This window comes from Aquarana catesbeiana, linkage group LG08 (assembly GCF_042186555.1).
Source record: "Aquarana catesbeiana isolate 2022-GZ linkage group LG08, ASM4218655v1, whole genome shotgun sequence".
NCBI lineage: Eukaryota > Metazoa > Chordata > Amphibia > Anura > Ranidae > Aquarana > Aquarana catesbeiana.
This window is the reverse complement of record NC_133331.1, coordinates 303,849,153-303,869,860: the sequence shown is the minus strand read 5'-3', so window position 1 is coordinate 303,869,860 and position 20,708 is coordinate 303,849,153. Positions and strand designations below refer to the sequence as shown.

Sequence of the window (20,708 nt, the reverse complement as noted above, 5' to 3'; positions counted from 1 at the left end):
GTTTGCGGGTGAGAAGAAATTCCGGCGGAATTTTTGCAGCGATCCAACCAGACGTTCTCTCCATCTGCAAACTTCTAGGACGTGTCAATGGTCCCAGAAGGCCTGCGGGACTATTCGCAAAGCATGACGCGGCTCGCACGTGCACAGTGAGAAGCCGGCTGTGAAGCCACAAGGAATCACAGTCGGCTTCCCACAGTAAACCTACCAGAGCATAGGTCCCGCAGCCTTCTGGGACCTACAACGCATCCTAGAAGTTTGCAGGCGAGGGGGAGAACTTCCGGTGGAATCGTTGCAGCGATCTAACCGGAGGTTGTCCCCCACCTGCAAACTTCTAGGACACATCATAGGTCCCAGAAGGCTGCGGGACTATACACATCGCACATGCACAACGAGAAGCCGGCTGTGAAGCCACAAGGAAGCCGGCTTTCCACAGTAAACATACCAGTGTCGGGGACTTGAAGAACGCCAGAGATAAAGACGGCACTGGATCCTTGGACGGGTGAGGGTCCTTTTATTAAAAGCCAGCAGCCACAGTATTTGTAGTTACTGGCTTTTAACATTTCTCAGACCGAAGCTCCTCTTTAACCGCTTAACGCCGGCGCCTCCCGGCCCTTTAAGGGGTTTAAAGGAGAAGTGCAACCAAAGCTGATTTGGCTTTACTTCTCCTGTGGATCACGGGAGTGAAGTTCGTTCTGCACTGACCTGTTTTCAGCTGAAGGTCGCTGTCTGCTGACGTCACCGAGCCAGTCCAGGTTTGCGCAAGATCTTGACAATGGAGTCGGGATCCGCCCACATGCCCGGACCAGCACCCAGGCTCAACCTCTCAGCTGAGGTCCTTCAGGTCCAGCATGAATTTAAAGGAGTAGGGGGAAAGCTGGTTTGGCTGGACTTCTCCTGTGGATCACGGGAGTGAAGTTTTTTCTGCACTCCTGGGACCTGTTTTCAGCAGACAGTGGGCTGAAGGTCCGTTGCCTGTTGACATCACTTGAGCCAGTCTAGGCTCGGGCAAGACCTTGACAATGGAGTCGGGATCCACCCACATGCCCAGACCAGCCTCTCAGCTGAGCTCCTTCAGGTCCAGCATGAATTTAAAGGAGTAGGGGGAAAGCTGGTTTGGCTGGACTTCTCCTGTGGATCACGGGAGTGAAGTTCGTTCTGCACTCCTGTGACCCTTTTTCAGCTGACAGCGGGCTGAAGGTCCGTTGCCTGCTGACGTCACCTGAGCCGGTCCAGGCTCGGGCAATATCTTGACAATGGAGTCGGGATCCACCCACATGCCCAGACCAGCCTCTCAGCTGAGCTCCTTCAGGTCCGGCATGAATTTAAAGGAGAAGTACGGGGAAAGCTGGTTTGGCTGGACTTCTCCTATGGATCACGGGAGTGAAGTTCGTTCTGCACTCCTGTGACCCTTTTTCAGCTGACAGCGGGCTGAAGGTCCGTTGCCTGCTGACGTCACCTGAGCCGGTCCAGGCTCGGGCAATATCTTGACAATGGAGTCAGGATCCGCCCACATGCCCGGGCCAGCCTCTCAGCGAGCATCTGAGAGCCTGAGCCGACCACTCCCGCCCCCTCCACAGCCCAGCGATCGAGGAGGGAGTGACTGACAAACACCAGCTCTCTGCTCGGGGGGAGCTGTGAGAACCGAGCGATCTGCCGTGTTTGATCGCTCGGTTCTCAGTCTTAGAGGCGCCCGGGGGACAGATGCAGCGTCCACCGAGGCATATATGATTCAAGAAAAAAAAAAAATCCCATACATCTCTTTTAAGATGCCAGGAGGCGGGGTTTATGATCATGTGACCGCCGTAATTGGCTGTCACGTGATCAGAAAGCTCCCGATCGCAAACAGGCTTTCCATTAGCCGCCGGTAACTTGTTTTTCACAATATTGTACGCAAAATATGCGGCCGATCGACGCCAAGTCCTAACCGCCGAGAGGCCGCATACTCGATGTGGATGGGGGGGGATCCTCCTACTTCCCTATTGGGAGATTTTCCTGATGTCAAAATACACCGATCAGCACTGCTGGCTACAGCCGCCGGCGCCAATCCTGCAGAAATTTGTCCAATAGGCGCGGCTGTACAGGAGTCGATCGCTAGACCGCCTTCTCTACAACCAGCCTGCCTGTAAATGGATCGAAATTCGGCCACTACTTCCTGAACTGGACAAGTTTTAATCCATGCATGTCCTGGTGGGGTTTCATAAGAGAACAATTTTCCGCACTCTGACCAAGAATGGGGATGCTCATCGCTCTGAAATATCTGGTGTGTTAGACGCTTGTAAATAAAACATTTCCCGCACACTGGATGTAAGGTTGCTGACCCCGTGTGGCTTCTCGGGTGTATATGAAGTCTTTACTGATGAAACATTTCCCGCACTCTGATCAATAATAGAGATGCTCATCACTCTGAAATATCTGGTGTGTTAGACGCTTACTTTTGTTAATAAAACATTTCCCGCACACTGAACGTGAATAAGGTTGCTGATCCGTGTGGGTTCTCGGGTGTATAAGATGTCTTTACTGATGAAACATTTCCCGCACTTTGATCAAGAATAATGAAACGTTTCCCGCACTCTGACCAAGGATAGGGATGTTCAATACTCTTGAAATATCTGGTGTGTTAGAACCCAACTTTTGTTAAATAAAACATTTCCCGCACACTGGACGTTAATAAGGCTGCTGACCCGTTGGCGTTCTCGGGTGTAGAAGATGCCTTTACTGATGAATGAAACATTTCCCGCACACTGATCAAGAATAGGGATGCTTATTACTCTGAAATATCTGGTGTGTTAGAAGCTTACTTTTGTTAAATAAAACACTTCCCGCACACTGAACGTGAATAAGGTTGCTGATCCGTGTGGTTTCTCGGGTGTATAGGATGTCTTTACTGAGGAATGAAACATTTTCCACACTCAAAAACGTGAAACAAAAAAAGGTTGATCACCCGTGTGAATTTTTTTCTGGTGTGGGAAAAGGCTCCTTTCCTAACAGTTCCCGCACTCTGAACACTACAAGGTAAGGTCGCCCGCGTGAACTTCCTGATGTTTGAGAAGCTCTTTTATCCGAACGAAGAGTTTCCCGCACTGTAAGCATGGAAAAGGTTGGTGCTTTATTTGGTGGTTGAGAAGGTTTCTATTATCGGTGAAACTTTGCCCGCACGTCAGACATATATAAGGACGCATGCCGGCGTGACCCCTCTGGTGCCTACGGAGGTTCGACCTCTGGGAGAAACATCTCCCGCAATCCGGGCAGGAGAAGGGGCGCTCCCCGGTGTGAACCCTCTGGTGGCTGATCAAGTGATGTTTAATCGCGAAGCATCTCCCGCAATCTAAACAGGTGAAAGGGCGCTCGCTCGTGTGGACTCTCTGGTGGATATAAAGGTCTCCTTTCTCAACGAAGCCTTTCCCGCACTCTGTGCAGGAGTAAGACCTGCCGCCCGCGAGATCTTTAGGGAAAGGTTTCCTGCGAGCCGAAAAGGACAACGGGCGGTCTCCGGTGGTGGGAGCTCCTTCGTGGACTACGGAAGATTCCTTGGGATTCTTTGGAGATGGTATGAGATGTCCCTCAGAGATGTTCCACGAATAGCATCCACCTGTTGTGGGAAAAACAAGATTTTACTCATTTCTATAAAGTATTCTTCATGCCGTCCATTCAGAACTCCGACATGTTTTATCAAATCAGCAAGATTTCTATCTCCCAGGTGTCTTCTATACAGGTAACAAGCAGAGATTAGGAGCACTCCCTTAAAAGGGAGTGCTCCTAATCTCAGCTTGTTACCTGTATAAAAGACATGGCCTTCTGGCTGGGTTCGTCCTCTCTCATTGGGATCTCCCTTCGGGGAAGCACCAAGAAAAAAGTATTTTATCCCCTATCAATCAGCAAGGTTTCTGGCTCTTCTATACAGGTAACAAGCAGAGATTAGGAGCACTCCCTTAAAGGTATTTTATCCCCTATCAATCAGCAAGATTTCTATCTCCCAGGTGTCTTCTATACAGGTAACAAGCTGAGATTAGGAGCACTCCCTTAAAGGTATTTGATCCCCTATCAATCAGCAAGATTTCTGGCTCCCAGGTGTCTTCTATACAGGTAACAAGCTGAGATTAGAAGCACTCCCTTAAATGTATTTGATCCCCTATCAATCAGCAAGATTTCCAGCTCCCAGGTGTCTTCTATACAGGTAACAAGCTGAGATTAGGAGCACTCCCTTAAAGGTATTTTATCCCCTATCAATCAGCAAGATTTCTGGCTCCCGGGTGTCTTCTATACAGGTAACAAGCTGAGATTAGAAGCACTCCCTTAAAGGTATTTGATCCCCTATCAATCAGCAAGATTTCTGGCTCCCAGGTGTCTTCTATACAGGTAACAAGCTGAGATTAGAAGCACTCCCTTAAATGTATTTGATCCCCTATCAATCAGCAAGATTTCCAGCTCCCAGGTGTCTTCTATACAGGTAACAAGCTGAGATTAGGAGCACTCCCTTAAAGGTATTTTATCCCCTATCAATCAGCAAGATTTCTGGCTCCCGGGTGTCTTCTATACAGGTAACAAGCTGAGATTAGAAGCACTCCCTTAAAGGTATTTGATCCCCTATCAATCAGCAAGATTTCTGGCTCCCAGGTGTCTTCTATACAGGTAACAAGCTGAGATTAGGAGCACTCCCTTAAAGGTATTTGATCCCCTATCAATCAGCAAGATTTCCAGCTCCCAGGTGTCTTCTATACAGGTAACAAGCTGAGATTAGGAGCACTCCCTTAAATGTATTTGATCCCCTATCAATCAGCAAGATTTCTATCTCCCAGGTGTCTTCTATACAGGTAACAAGCTGCGATTAGAAGCACTCCCTTTAAGGGAGTGCTCCTAATCGCAGCTTGTTACCTGTATAGAAGACATGACCTTCTGGCTGGGTTCACCCTCTCTCACTAGGGTCTGCCTTCGGGGGAGCACCAAAAAAAAAAAATATTTGATCCCCTATCAATCAGCAAGATTTCTGGCTCCCATGTGTCTTCTATACAGGTAACAAGCTGAGATTAGGAGCACTCACTTAAAGGTATTTGATCCCCTATCAACCAGCGAGATTTCTGGCTCCCAGGTGTCTTCTATACAGGTAACAAGCTGAGATTAGGAGCTCCTAATCTCAGCTTGTTACCTGTATAAAAGACATGTCCTTCTGGCTGGGTTCATCCTCTCTCATTGGGGTCTCCCCCTCGAGGGAGCACCAAAAAAAAAATATATATATATATATATATATTTAAAAGGGAGTGCTCCTAATCTCAGCTTGTTACCTGTATAGAAGACATGGCCTTCTGGCTGGGTTCGCCCTCTCTCATGGGGACCATATGTACACCCTATGTGCAGTTTTTTTTTGCACCGGGTGGAGTTTTTGGAGAATGGTGGAGAGATATTGGAATCTGATTGATTGCTTCTGAAAAACTCCACCCGGTGCAAAAAAAAGTGCACATAGGGTGTACATATGGTCCCCCTCCAAAGAGGAAGAACCTGAACCCTGATCCCCCGGGGCGTTAGGCACCAGGCGAGGACTGGGGTACTTCACATGGTCCATCTGGCCAAAACCAGGATGGACCCCGTTCTCCGGGAGGTCTGCCGAAACAGATCACCCCAAGTACTAGGTGGGGCTTCCTTTGAAGGGAGACTCCATGAGAGAGGGCAAACCAAGCCAGAAGGCCATGTCCACCCCACCGACCACCCCAAGTACTAGGTGGGGCTCCCTCCGAATGGAGACTCCATGAGAGAGGGCAAACCAAGCCAGAAGGCCATGTCCACCCCACCGACCACCCCAAGTACTAGGTGGGGCTCCCTCCGAATGGAGACTCCATGAGAGAGGGCAAACCAAGCCAGAAGGCCATGTCTACTCCCAACCAAGACCTTCAAAGCAGGCCCGAGGACCTACACCCTACTCATCAAACGTGAAAACGTGTACATACCAAAAGAAAAAAAAAAAAAAGTGACGGACACAACAAACAACATAAAAGGTGGGGAAAGGAAAGTGGGGAAGTGCAAGGTGCCATTGTGTAATACAATGGCCGACCTTCCGGCCAGGAATAACAATTCCTCTGGTCCCAGCCAAAACGCCCGACCCAAGAGGCAGGTGTGAAAAAAGTGTGTATGGAGCACAGTGACCTAGGTGCCATAACTCAGAGTGACCCTCAGTCACAGCGAGATTACGGCACCCCCTGGACATTTTTTTTTTCTTTGAAAGCCCGGGGTGTGTGAACACACTCCAAAAACTCTACCCAGTGCACAAAAACATGCAAAGGGTGTACACATGCTCCTCCGTAATCAAAAGGACCTCGCCCTGATCCCCCGGGGCGTTAGGCTCCAGACGGGGACTGGGGTACTTACACTCGGTCCATCTGGCCGAAACCAGACGGACCCCGTTCTTTGGAGGGTCTACCGAAACAGACCCACCCAAGTACTAGGTGGGGCTCCCCCCGAAGGGAGACCCCATGAGAGGGGGCGAGCCAAGCCAGAAGACCATCTCCACCCCCTCCCAAGACTTTCAGGGCAGGCCCGAGGACCTACACCCTACCAGTCACACATGCAAAAACCGTGTACAAACATAAAAAGATCAAAAAGTGACAAACAAAGGACTTCAATAAAAGAAAGTGGGGGAGAAGGAAGTGGGAAGGAGAGTGAAAAGTGGTCATTGTGTGAAACAAATGAGGCTCCCTTCAAGTCTGCTCAGACATGACCATCATTGGCCTCTAAGACCTAAGAGCGCCTTAACGTGGCCCCTACCAAAACAGGCCGTCCAGGTACAATTAGACCATCAGATTTGCATCTGGCCCCCCCCATTTGGGAGTAGCACAGCGCCTCCTCTGGCAACTGACAAGAACAGATACTACATTTGATCTTAGCCAAAAGGCTGAGAAGCGAATCTCTCCACCATGGCCAAAGACCAAAGAGCTGTCCAAGGATTTTCGGGGACACGATTGTAGACCTACACAAGCCTGGAATGAGCTACAAGACCATCGCCAAGCAGCTTGGTGAGAGGGTGACAACAGCTGGTGCGATTATTCGCAAACGGAAGAAACACAAAATATCTGTCAATCTCCCTCGGTCTGGGGCTCCATGCAATTCGGAAATTTGGATATATTAGAATTTCCAAAAAACTAAAAAATTTGTCTGAATTTCAATTCGGAACGAAACGAACTGCTTGTGTCTAAGGTCCTTACGGCTCTGATTTGCCAGTGTCTGAAGGTAGCGGCAGATAACCCAATGGTCTCAGACTCTGGTGTCCTGCATGAGTAAGAAACATGCTTTATTCTCAGAGATGGAATGAAATTGTGACCCGTTTCCGTATTTATTACTTACTTGTGTCTATAAGCAGAGAAGAGTCCTGTTTACTTTTCATAATCATCTCCCCCTTCTCCACAGACTGCTGATCTCCACTCACCAACATCTCTTCTTCTTCCTCTTTAATCGTGATGTTGATGTCTTCCGGTTCTTCACCCTGAAGCCCAAAGAGGATAGAACAGATTTGTAAAAGAGGAGCAAGAGATAGAAGAAATGTCCTCTCGGTACTTAACCAGTTAAGGACCAGCCGCCGTCGTTATACGACGCTACTTTGACGTTAAATACCGTTGTTATGGCAGCAGGTAGCTGCCAAAACCCCTGTATTTTTAAAAACGGCCGGCGGTCCTCTTTCAGATAAAAGTGGTCTCATCTGCGGATTCGCCGCTTCAGTCTGGGATGGGGGTCAGGAGGATCCAGGGAAGAGGGAGAGAACAGGAGGGGGGGCCGAGTCACTGCACCATGGGCCTATGGGCTGTACTTGCCAACTGGGCCAAAAGCTGCCACTCAGCACCTGATCTCCACTACAAGGAAGAGGATTACCGTGAACCTGCAGGACATGATTTCGCACCAAACCATTCTATGGAAGGAATGTTTTTGTTCTCAGCGGGGGACCTGTGAGCAAATCCCTTGCTGATTGGGATGGTGTCCACCCAGTCTAAAAGGGGCCTTTAGGTGGACCGTGATTTGTCCTTCATTTCACAATTTGGGTCGCTACCTTTCTAATGGAGTTCTGTACTGGTCTGTTTCACATTGTTGCATATCCAGCAGCAGTGTTAATTTTGGCAGCAAATTTCGATTTAGTTTTAGTCTTAGGACTAAAATGGCATTTTAGTTTTAGTCCAATTTTAGTCTTCTGCAAGTGTTTTAGTCATAGTCTTTGACTAAAATGCCATTTTAGTTTTCGTACCATTTTAGTCATCGTATTTTAGTTGACTAAAATGACACAGCCCCCAACCCTCTGCACAGTACACAGCCCCCACTCTCTGCACAGTACATAGCCCCCCACAATACATAGCCTCCCTACCCTCTGCACAGTACACAGCCCCCCACAATACATAGCCCCCCCACCCTCTGCACAGTACACAGCCACCACTCTCTGCACAGTACATAGCCCCCCACAATACATAGCCTCCTTACCCTCTGCACAGTACACAGCCCCCCCCCCACCCTCTGCACAGCCACCACAATACACAGCCCCCAACCCTCTGCACAGTACACAGCCCCCAACCCTCTGCACAGTACACAGCCCCCAACCCTCTGCACAGTACACAGCCCCCAACCCTCTGCACAGTACACAGCCCCCACCCTCTGCACAGTACACAGCCCCCACCCTCTGCACAGTACACAGCCCCCCACAATACACAGCCTCCCCACCCTCTGCACAGTACACAGCCCCCACAATACATAGCCCGCCACCCTCTGCACAGTACACAGCCCCCACCCTCTGCACAGTATGCAGCCTCCCACAATACACAGCCCCCACCCTCTGCACAGTACACAGCTCCCCACCCTCTGCGCATTACACAGCCCCCTACAATACACAGCCTCCCCACCCTCTGCACAGTACACAGCCCCCACTCTCTGCACAGTACACAGCCCCCCACAATACATAGCCCCCCCAGGGGCCCCCACCCTCTGCACAGTACACAGCTCCCACAATACACAACCCCCACTCTCTGCACAGTGCACAGCCCCCACAATACACAGCCCCCACAATACATAGCCCCCCACCCTCTGCACAATACACAGCCCCCCTGCACTCCCAGGAGATCCCCACTCTCCTGCGACAGCACTGCCAGCATACTCTAAAGTTAAGAATAAATCACTGCTATGCCTTTCTCATACTCTGCACCTCCTGTGTCAGTGTCATTGTAAATCAAAGTCTCTGAATACCTCCATAGTTCCGTTCTTTCATTGACCCGGTCACATGACTGCTCTCCTCTGACGTTTCATGGATGGCCATGTGACCGCTCTCCTCCTCCAATCTAAAGCAACACTCAGAGGAGGAGGAGGAGGAGAGCGGCCAACAGAACAGAGCTATTAAGGTATTAAGATTAACTTTTTCTGTGAGCAGCAGCATAACCCAACTGTTTATAAATTCTATGCTTCCTGTGTTCCTCAATGGATTCCAAGAAAAAGATTTTAAATGCAATTTTTTTTTAGGTCTACATGCCCAGTCCCACCTACCTGATCATGGTGAGGGATGGTGTGATCCTCCCGTGTGGAATCCCGAGACAACACGGGACGGGGACGTCTTTTTAGTCTTTTACTGGATACATCTGTAGGAAACACACACACACTGACTGAATACATTGTTTCTATGTGTTTATCAGATGATGGGGGATCTAGGTGGACCCTCCATACTGCTCTCTCCTTTACAATAAAGTCTCCTCTTACCCGGTGATGTGAGGGGCAGCAGATCCTCCATGGAGAAAGAGACGTCCTCACACCTTATAGGAGCCTGAAACACACAATGATACAGTCACCATCCAGACACATCCCTTGTCTGTTACTGGATAATGTCTCATAATACTTAACGCAACTCACCTCTCCTGTCAGCAACTGAATGATAACTTTAGTGGCATTTAGAATATTCTCCTTTCTTTTGGCTGTCAGAGAGCGAAGTGGAGCTGCTGTGATGGATACCTGAATAAATTGAGAAAATAATTACTAAAATCTTCCCAGAATCCTCCTCACCTCTTCGGTCAGGTCTGTAATTTATTAATAGAGATAAGAGTGATGTCATGTGACCTCCCAGAATCCTCCTCACCTCTCCGGTCAGGTCTGTGTTTTATTAATAGAGATAAGAGTGATGTCATGTGACCTCCCAGAATCCTCCTCACCTCTCCGGTCAGGTCTGTGTTTTATTAATAGAGATAAGAGTGATGTCATGTGACCTCCCAGAATCCTCCTCACCTTTCCGGTCAGGTCTGTGTTTTATTAATAGAGATAAGAGTGATGTCATGTGACCTCCCAGAATCCTCCTCACCTCTTCGGTCAGCAGGTAGACGATCTCCAGGGTGAGGTTCAATACTCTCTCAGCCACTTGGCTTTGATCTCTGTCCATGCTTGTTGATTTGGCCATGTAACCTAAAGAGGACACTCCTCTCTGTCAACAAAAAACTGAGAATTACAAGGACTTTACTGGAATGAAAAATGTCCACAATGTTCCTCCATACTTCCCAAAAAGCTCCCTTGGAACTCTAGCTATAGTATAATACAGGCTTTATATTTCAATGATCCAAAAGGAAACCTTTTAAGTGCAATTCAAACCAGAACTTTTTTTTTTTAGGTTTGCATGGAAGGGTTAGATCAGGCAGGTCAAGTGTTTTATGGGCATGCAGCCCTCTTTTACGCCTACCTTACGGCCCTCAGTTGTTTATCATTAAAAATAAAGGAATGAATACTCTCCCGGCTCTTCTCCAGTTGATGCATTCCACTTTCTTACATTATTTTGCATCGAAATACTTCAAAAAACTGTTCAATTGCCCCTTTTTCTGGGATTTCCATTTTTAAGTGGTAAAATATTTGTATGGAATTAGGCCGGTACATACCCCTAGTAGACACAACGGGGCTCCCTAAAGATTTGGTCTTCAATTCAGCTTATCAGAGTTTGATGTACCCGGGTTTGATCATATGATGAGTGTCCGATTAGGACTCGTTTACACTTGTGATTGGGAGGTGATAAAACCTCATGGTTAGGAAATGTTTGATCCAATCATAAGCAGTAGAATAAATGGTTCTATATTTAGGATGTATCTGGTCTATAAACCAGAGGCTCTGGATGGACAGTTGGATAAATGGTTCTATATTTAGGATGTATCCGGTCTATAAACCAGAGGCTCTGGATGGACAGTTGGATAAATGGTCCTATATTTAGGATGTATCCGGTCTATAAACCAGAGGCTCTGGATGGACAGTTGGATAAATGGCTCTATATTTAGGATGTATCCGGTCTATAAACCAGAGGCTCTGGATGGACAGTTGGATAAATGGCTCTATATTTAGGATGTATCCGGTCTATAAACCAGGTTCTCTGGATGGACAGTTGGATAAATGGCTCTATATTTAGGATGGATCCAATCTATAAACCAGAGGCTCTGGATGGACAGTTGGATATATCCTAAATATAGAGCCATTTATCGATCTATAAAAAATATATAAACAATAATAATGTATGTATAATATATACATGTGTATAGGATGCAAGACAAAGGAATATGGAGGAAGAGGACGGACATGACGGGGGGGTTACTGGGTGTAAATATAAAATAATATCTTATTACCTCCTCTGTTGCCATTTCAAACAATGTCTCCTCTCTACTTCCTGCTAACTGACCTCTAACCCGGAACTTCCTGTCTGCATCTTACATCACTTCCTGTGTGTGCCTGAAATCACTTCCTGTCCTTTCCCACTATCACTTCTTTGCAACCCATTTGTGTGTTAATTTCATGGACAAGAAACAGAACCACTATTTTAAATTTTGTTTTGTAAAAAAAAAAAAATAAACAAAATTAATGAAGGTAAAAAAAAAGAAGAAAGAAATAGAGAATCAACAATAAATATAAGGTAAGAAGGGGGAGGCGATTAGAGCTGCTGAGGAGTTACTAAGGGCTTGTTTACACTTGCATTGATTAGCACCACATATTAAAGTGCCTAATTCTTTAACATGCATTTTTGATGCGTTAATAAAGCTTGGCAAATGCCCGGTTTGTTTTGATTTTCTATTTGTTTTAAAGGGGCTCATTCGCATTCTATTTATGGGATGTATCTGGTCTATAAACCAGAGGCTCTGGATCGGGGGGTCGGCAACCCGTCGATCTCCAACAGGAAGACCGCAAAGACGCCCCCGTTGTGACCCGGTCCTTGCTCCTGAGCGGCGAGTTCGCAACGCTCATCCAATTCCAGTCTGCAGAGGCAGTCCCCACGCCCCTCGCCACCGGCTCTCCTCCTCGATCCAAGATGGGAAGGTGAGAGAGGATTGCCGTTGTGACACTGGTAGGGATCAGCGCCACTGCACCTTCCCTGCATTTAAAATGTCTTCTGACACTCCAGCCCCTCTGTCCCCCCAATACCATACCGTCCTGACACTCCAGCCCTCCTGTCTCCCCAATATCATACTGTCCTGACACTCCAGCCCTCCTGTCCCCCAATACCATACCGTCCTGACACTCCAGTCCTCCTGTCTCCCCAATACCATACCGTCCTGACACTCCAGCCCTCCTGTCCCCCCAATATCATACCGTCCTGACACTCCAGCCCTCCTGTCTCCCCAATATCATACTGTCCTGACACTCCAGCCCTCCTGTCCCCCCAATACCATACCGTCCTGACACTCCAGCCCTCCTGTCTCCCCAATATCATACTGTCCTGACACTCCAGCCCTCCTGTCCCCCCAATACCATACCGTCCTGACACTCCAGTCCTCCTGTCCCCCCAATACTATACCGTCCTGACACTCCAGCCCTCCTGTCCCCCCAATACCATACCGTCCTGACACTCCAGCCCTCCTGTCCCCCCAATACCATACCGTCCTGACACTCCAGTCCTCCTGTCCCCCCAATACCATACCGTCCTGACACTCCAGCCTTCCTGTCCCCCCAGCCCTCCTGAGCTCCCCTCCCAATACCATGCATTTATGACACTCCAGCCCCCCCCCCCCCCCAAATACCATGCCCTCCTGTCCCCCCAGCCCTCCTTATCCCCCCAATACCATGCCCTTCTGACACTCCAGCCCGCCTGATCCCCCCAATACCATACCCTCCTGTCCCCCCAGTGCCATGCCCTCGAGACCCCAGACCTCCTGATACCCCTGTACCGTGCCCTCCATATCTCCCAGTACCATACTCTCCTGCCCCCCCCCCCCCCCAATACACTGACTACTGACCTCTGTACACCGCTCTACATACTACTGACCTCTGTACACCGCTCTACATACTACTGACCTCTGTACACTGCTCTACATACTACTGATCTCTGTACACTGCTCTACATACTACTGACCTCTGTACACTGCTCTACATACTACTGACCTCTGTACACTGCTCTACATACTACTGACCTCTGTACACTGCTCTACATACTACTGATCTCTGTACACTGCCCTACATACTACTGACCTCTGTACACTGCCCTACATACTACTGATCTCTGTACACTGCTCTACATCCTACTGATCTCTGTACACTGCCCTACATACTACTGACCTCTGTACACTGCCCTACATACTACTGACCTCTGTACACTGCCCTACATACTACTGACCTCTGTACACTGCTCTACATACTACTGACCTCTGTACACTGCTCTACATACTACTGACCTCTGTACACTGCTCTACATACTACTGATCTCTGTACACTGCTCTACATACTACTGATCTCTGTACACTGCTCTACATCCTACTGACCTCTGTACACTGCCCTACATACTACTGACCTCTGTACACTGCTCTACATACTACTGATCTCTGTACACTGCTCTACATACTACTGACCTCTGTACACTGCTCTACATACTACTGATCTCTGTACACTGCTCTACATACTACTGACCTCTGTACACTGCTCTACATACTACTGATCTCTGTACACTGCTCTACATACTACTGACCTCTGTACACTGCTCTACATACTACTGATCTCTGTACACTGCCCTACATACTACTGACCTCTGTACACTGCCCTACATACTACTGACCTCTGTACACTGCCCTACATACTACTGACCTCTGTACACTGCTCTACATACTACTGACCTCTGTACACTGCCCTACATACTACTGACCTCTGTACACTGCTCTACATACTACTGACCTCTGTACACTGATCTACATACTACTGACCTCTGTACACTGCTCTACATACTACTGACCTCTGTACACTGCCCTACATACTACTGACCTCTGTACACTGCCCTACATACTACTGACCTCTGTACACTGCCCTACATACTACTGACCTCTGTACACTGCCCTACATACTACTGATCTCTGTACACTGCTCTACATACTACTGATCTCTGTACACTGCTCTACATACTACTGATCTCTGTACACTGCTCTACATACTACTGACCTCTGTACACTGCTCTACATACTACTGACCTCTGTACACTGCTCTACATCCTACTGATCTCTGTACACTGCTCTACATACTACTGACCTCTGTACACTGCTCTACATACTACTGACCTCTGTACACTGCTCTACATACTACTGACCTCTGTACACTGCTCTACATCCTACTGATCTCTGTACACTGCCCTACATACTACTGATCTCTGTACACTGCCCTACATACTACTGATCTCTGTACACTGCTCTACATACTACTGATCTCTGTACACTGCTCTACATACTACTGACCTCTGTACACTGCTCTACATCCTACTGATCTCTGTACACTGCCCTACATACTACTGACCTCTGTACACTGCTCTACATACTACTGATCTCTGTACACTGCTCTACATACTACTGACCTCTGTACACTGCTCTACATACTACTGACCTCTGTACACTGCTCTACATACTACTGACCTCTGTACACTGCTCTACCTACTACTTGCACTAGTCAGAAATCAGAGCAGATAGCCAGGCCTGAAATTAGTCAAGATAATCAGCCCGCAGTACCAGATGTTCTGTTTCCATGATGAACTCTGGCATTAGACTTGTGGGGGTGACCAATTACTCCCCAGACATGAAAAAAAAAAGTGTGAATGAAAGTGAAAGCCGAGTTTCTCATTGTTTGTATTTTTACACTGACAGTTTTAGTAGATTTTTCTAGGTTTTTAATGCCGTCTTTAATTTTTATTGGGGGCTTGCTTCTTTTTAAAAAAAAGGGGGGGGGGGGGGGTGCTGCTCCCCGGTCATCTTTGATCTCTTCAATGTTGTCAAGGTAGATCTCCATCTCTCAATGGTTGCCTACTCCTGCTCTGGATGGACAGTTGGATAAATGGCTCTATATTTAGGATGTATCTGGTCTATAAACCAGAGGCTCTGGATGGACAGTTGGATAAATGGCTCTATATTTAGGATGTATCTGGTCTATAAACCAGAGGCTCTGGATGGACAGTTGGATAAATGGTTCTATATTTAGGAGGTATCCGGTCTACAAAAATACAAACGATATATACACATTAACAAGATACATACAGTAGTACAGTATATATATATATATATATATATATATATATATATATATATATATATATATATATATATATATATATATATATATATATATATATATGTGTGTATATGGTGCAGGATAAAGGAATAAGGAAGAAGAAGATTGACATGATGGGTGTACAAAGAAAACAATATCTCATTACCTCCTCTACTGCCATTTCCAATAATGTCTCCTCTTTACTTCCTACCAACTGACCTCTAACCCGGAACTTCCTGTCTGCATCTTCAATCACTCCCTGTGTGTGCCTGACATCACTTCCTGTCCTCACCTAATATTACTCTGTGCAAACTATTTCTATGTTGATGTCACTGACAATAAACAGAAACACTATTTTAAATTTTGTTTTGTAAAAAAAAAAAAAAAAAAAGAATGAAAGTAAAAAGACAGAAACAAATAAAAATAAATAAATAATAGCTAGGGAGGGGGAGATAATTAGAGCTGATCAGGTTTTACTAATTGATTGTTTACATTGTATTGATTAGTAACACATATTAAGGCTGGGACCGAAATTCTGTCAAATTCTCCAACCCATCAAAAACTCCAACCATGTCACTTCCAGTTCATGTAAACCCTTAGTAATTGGAGATTTTGACGAATTGCTATTTGGACACAACACCGGCAACTCAATACAGTCTGGTGCAGGAAGATTGAGCTGTTTTGACAGCACAGTGGCTAACGAGGACAAAGTTGTCGCCGCCTCATAGGCGGACATTTTCATACCTCCCAACTTTTGAACTTCAGAAAGAGGGACACTTATGGGAGGAAGCGACTGACCACGCGCTACGTGCACTGCGGTAAAAAGAAAGATTCTCACTGATGCATACAAAAACCCCAGCAGTCATTTAAAAAAATAAGAATAAAAAGCTTCCATTACAAATGATTTTGCATAAACTATGGAAGTGTGCATTACACAAAGTGTGGAAGGATTCAGGAGTGCATTATGTACAGAGTGCAGGGTTCAGGATAGGGCTAGATACAGAGTGCAGGGTTCTGGAGTGTGTTATGCACAAAGTGCAGGGTTCTGGAGTTACATATAGAGTGCAGGGTATTGGCATGTGTTATGTACAGAGTGCAGGCACAGTGCATGGTTCTGGAGTGCGTTACATACAGAATGCAAGGGTTCAAGAGCGCTAGGTACAGAGTGCAGTCATCCATCCACATGTCACTATTGCCCTTCTCAACTATAACATCTGAACCCCCCCTCCCTACACACACACACATATAACACACCCCACACCACACACACACACATACATAACACACAAACATACATAACACACACCACACACACGTTTGTAACAGTAGCACCTTTCTGTAGATGTCTTCTATCCAGTGCAGCCACAGCTTCCTTCTCCTTTCAGTTCACTGGGTATCTTCCACTCCTGGAGCAGGAAGGAGATAAGGATTAGGGGGCAGCTCACCCCCCTCCTCCCTCCTCAAACACACTGCAGTCAGACTTTCACTTGTCCCGACTTTTGTGCAGACTGCAGAGCAGAGAGCCTGTTGAAGGAGCCGAGCTGAGCTGTTACTTTCACTTTCAACTGCAGAAGACAGGCTTCTGTATTTAGGTGAAAGTGGGGAGCTGCCTGTGAGTGCAGGGCTAATGGAGGCTGAAAAAACTCTGGGGGAGATGAATAGATAGCTGATCCTGGCCAGCAATCTATGAATGCCGGTGTGGTGTTACCGGCTCTTTCGCTATGCACTGGTTTGACAGAGGGGCGGGTCTGGATAGCAGTCCCGCCCCTACCCGACATCACACTCTCTTTTTGACAGGTGAAGTCTCTCATTGGGGCTGCACAGTGCACATCCAGCTGACTTGCTAGGCAATCCCTGACTGTACTGGATGTGCACACTGCTGCAGGTCCTATTGAGAGAAAAATTAGCTTGTAGTCAACAGCATTATGCGGGACAAATCCCCTGTATGGCGGGATAGCGGGACACAGGTGTCAAAGCGGAAAAGTCCCGCCCAATCGGGACTGTTGGGAGGTATGCATTTTATTGGCTAGTATCGGGGCGAAACAACAATCTCCGCTCATAACATCGTGCACTGGACTGTATTCGGTTGCCGGAGTTGTGTCCAAACAGCACTTCGTCAAAATGTCCAATTACTGACGATGAATCAGGCCCCAATTTTTGTCTGAATTTGGCCCTGAAACAGAGCCAAAGACGTACAGGACTCCTGGATGGCGAACCTTGGCATCCCAGATGTTTTGGCATGACATTTCCCATGATGCACATGCTCTCTGCAGTGAGCATTATGGGAAATGTAGTGTCAGACACCATGAACCAGACTGAGACAGAAGTACAGTTAAATCAAACTTGTTTATCAAAATAAATAAATAGGTAAATAGAGTAAGTGTAGTCAACAGGGCTTTTTTTCTCAAACAATAGGTGCTGGAACTCAACCACGACCCCCCAAAACCCCTCCATCCACACACACCCTCCAAATTACATCAAATAGTGGGTGTGGTCAGTCACATTTCACAAACAGTAGGAGGGTCTTAAAGGGGCATTAAATACCAGGATTGCATTACATACAGAGTTCAGAGTTCAGGGGGGTTACACACAGAGTGCAGAGCCGTCGCTTGTAAACACAGAAACCAGACTTCTGTGTTTACAAGTGATTGTGGTGAGCAGCCCCCCCCTCCCCCCAAGGGTCTGAGCCAGAGGTGGTGGAGTTCCACCAAGTTCCCCCTGAAAAAAAGCCCTGGTAGTCAAGCATAGCCAGACTCCAGTAACCAGATCGGGTAGTCAGCCAAGCCAGAGTTCAGTAACCAGATCGGGTAATCAGCCAGGCCAGAAGTCAGGGATCCAAGTGGAGGAACAGCAAGCAGGATAAGGAGCCAGAAGGGATGTCAGCAAGCCAGTCTTTAAACAGGAACGCAGGAGATGGTTTCTTGTGATGTGACCAAGGCGAAGGCAGGAAGGAAGTGAGCTGGACGTCTTTAAGTAGGCGGGACTGACGAGCAGATCCATAACAGCTGGTTAACTGTGGAGAGAGATGAGAGCTGGCAATCAGCCGACAGCTGAGCGGCCAGCTCAGAGAAGGAAGGGCTGAGCCCAGCCCTGACATGTAGTTCCAAAACATCTTGGGTGCCAAGGTTTGCCATCACTGGTCTAGGGTTACCACCTCATCCCTTTAAACCCGTCCCAAACACATATTAATTATAAAGGTTCTGTGGCTGGTTAAGATGGTAATTAAAGGGGTTGTAAACCCTCATGGTTTTTCACCTCAATGCATTCTATTCATTGAGGTGAAAAACCTTTTGCAGTGCGGCAGCCCCCCAGCGCCCCCCCCGCTTTACTTACCTGAACCCGGTCTTTCTCACGCCGGGGACAAGCACACCAGCTCTAGCTGGTGTCTCGTGTCCTGATTGGCTAGATTGATAGCAGCGCAGCCATTAGATCTGGCTACTGTCAATCAAATTCAATAATGTGGGCGCCAGGGGGGCGGGGCCGAGTCCTGCCGTGTGTGTCAATAGACGCAGCAGCAGTACACGGGAGCGCGCCCGCACGAGTGCCCCCCAGGGAAAGCGCTTCTCCGAAGGGACACTGGAGAAGAGGAGGAGCCAGGAGCACCACTGAGGGACCCCAGAAGAGGAGGATCAGGGCCAATCTGTGCAAAACCTACCGCACAGAGGAGGTAAGTATGACATGTTTGTTTTTTTGTTTTGTTTTTTAAAACACAAACCTTTACAACCCCTTTAAACTCTCTTAGTGCCTTGTCTGCATTAAATTAGCCACAGAACTTGTGCAATTATTATGTGTTTGGAGAAATGTAGGGAGAAAACAGATGAGAACCAACCAGGACTGGGGGAACCCTTCACTCTATGTCACATCCCAAAATTGCATATGAAAAAAGAAATAAGCCCCTGGGATAGTGCGGACATAGAGGAATGGAGAAATGGGGGTACACCTATATTATGTAAAAAGATTTGCTTTATTGATGCAAAATAATAAATATAACAATAGAAATGTACAAAAGGTAAAAACAATAGTGCATCTCAATAGGAAAAGTTGCTACATTTATATCACCGACATGTTTCGGAAGCCAAAAAGAAATGCTTTTGACATTTGTATCTCCTTCTTCAAGGTAATAGAATAGCACACTTTTCCATATTCTATTAAAGAAAGGAAAAGGGGAGGGGGGGTAGAGAGGATAGGGGAGTATTGTATCAATATTGTATAAAGGTATTGTCCAAAAACAATAGGTTATAGCACAATGATAATAAAACACATGTATGATAGAGCAGTTTATATACATATTTGTACTTACAGAAATAAGCTGAAATCTGATAACCATGCACACCAGTAGGTGAAAACGTCAGGCCAGGGGTTTTTGCTCAGCCGTGCCTGAATATCTCCATTCATAGAGTATAAATTAAGGGATGAGTCCCATGTTGTGGGAAGCAAGTATAAGAAGGCTGTATCTATGCTCCAAGAGAAAGATGGCAGGTGTGTTGTATGTGCCAAAGCAGCCCACCAACGCTCGCAAGGATATCTCGAGTGAGGGAGACCACTGTCTAAGAATATAATGGGATATAAGTATATCAACTTATATTCCATTGGAGTTAATTGGCAGTGTGTATCACTGGAGTAATGAGGGGGGAGGAAGGGGGTAAGGGAAAGCGATGTGGAGCGTCAACCGACCACTCCTCCAGACACTTGTCATCTAACACCGAACCTTCCATGTGTCTCCCAAGCATATCCCCCCGCCAATGCGGCGTCCGGCGCCACCGCACATGTACGCGGTGACGTCAGACGTCGACACGGCCGCTGACACGGAAGTAGGCGGACGCACTGGGAGATGGAATCACACAGTGCGCATGCGTGGACAAGTACTATCCGCACAGAGGACTCCGCCAATGCCACCCTGAAAAGGGAGCTGCCCCCACGGCGGCAAAGGGGGTCACTGAAGGGGCCCCCCGTGTCGTGGAGCCTCGATGGGCCACCAGGGACAACCCAACCCACCTAAATAAGTCAAGGAACAATAAGCATGTAGGCACGGCATGAGGATCAACTCGGGCCATCGGTTGACACCTGTACAGTTAGGTTTGCTGGTGATGAACTGTCTGTAACAAAAAAGCACAAACATTTATTAAGTACAATGTCATTTTTACAAAGTAAGCATAGAACTGTACATAGTCTCTAATGACCAAAATACGTGCTGTCATAAATGACAAAAGGGGGGGACAAGGAAACAA

General features: G+C 47.2%; 1 protein-coding gene and 1 pseudogene across 2 annotated transcripts; both read right to left on the bottom strand.

Moving 5' to 3' along the window:
- Positions 1 to 549: 549 nt before the first annotated feature.
- Positions 550 to 15,710, bottom strand: LOC141105139 (oocyte zinc finger protein XlCOF8.4-like). 2 transcript variants are annotated; one of them, XM_073595018.1, is made up of 7 exons: positions 15,647 to 15,710; positions 10,301 to 10,420; positions 9,859 to 9,957; positions 9,709 to 9,772; positions 9,499 to 9,590; positions 7,330 to 7,468; positions 550 to 3,589 (listed from the first exon to the last, which is right to left on the bottom strand). In XM_073595018.1, the coding sequence occupies exons 1-7, from the start codon at positions 15,659 to 15,661 to the stop codon at positions 3,006 to 3,008; spliced, it is 1,113 nt and encodes a 370-aa protein (XP_073451119.1). In that variant the 5' UTR covers positions 15,662 to 15,710; the 3' UTR covers positions 550 to 3,005. The 2 variants fall into 2 exon arrangements, with proteins under 2 accessions (XP_073451119.1, XP_073451118.1); XM_073595017.1 differs by lacking the exon at positions 15,647 to 15,710 and adding an exon at positions 11,598 to 11,761.
- Positions 6,672 to 6,892, bottom strand: LOC141106948 (U2 spliceosomal RNA; annotated as a pseudogene).
- Positions 15,711 to 20,708: the final 4,998 nt, after the last annotated feature.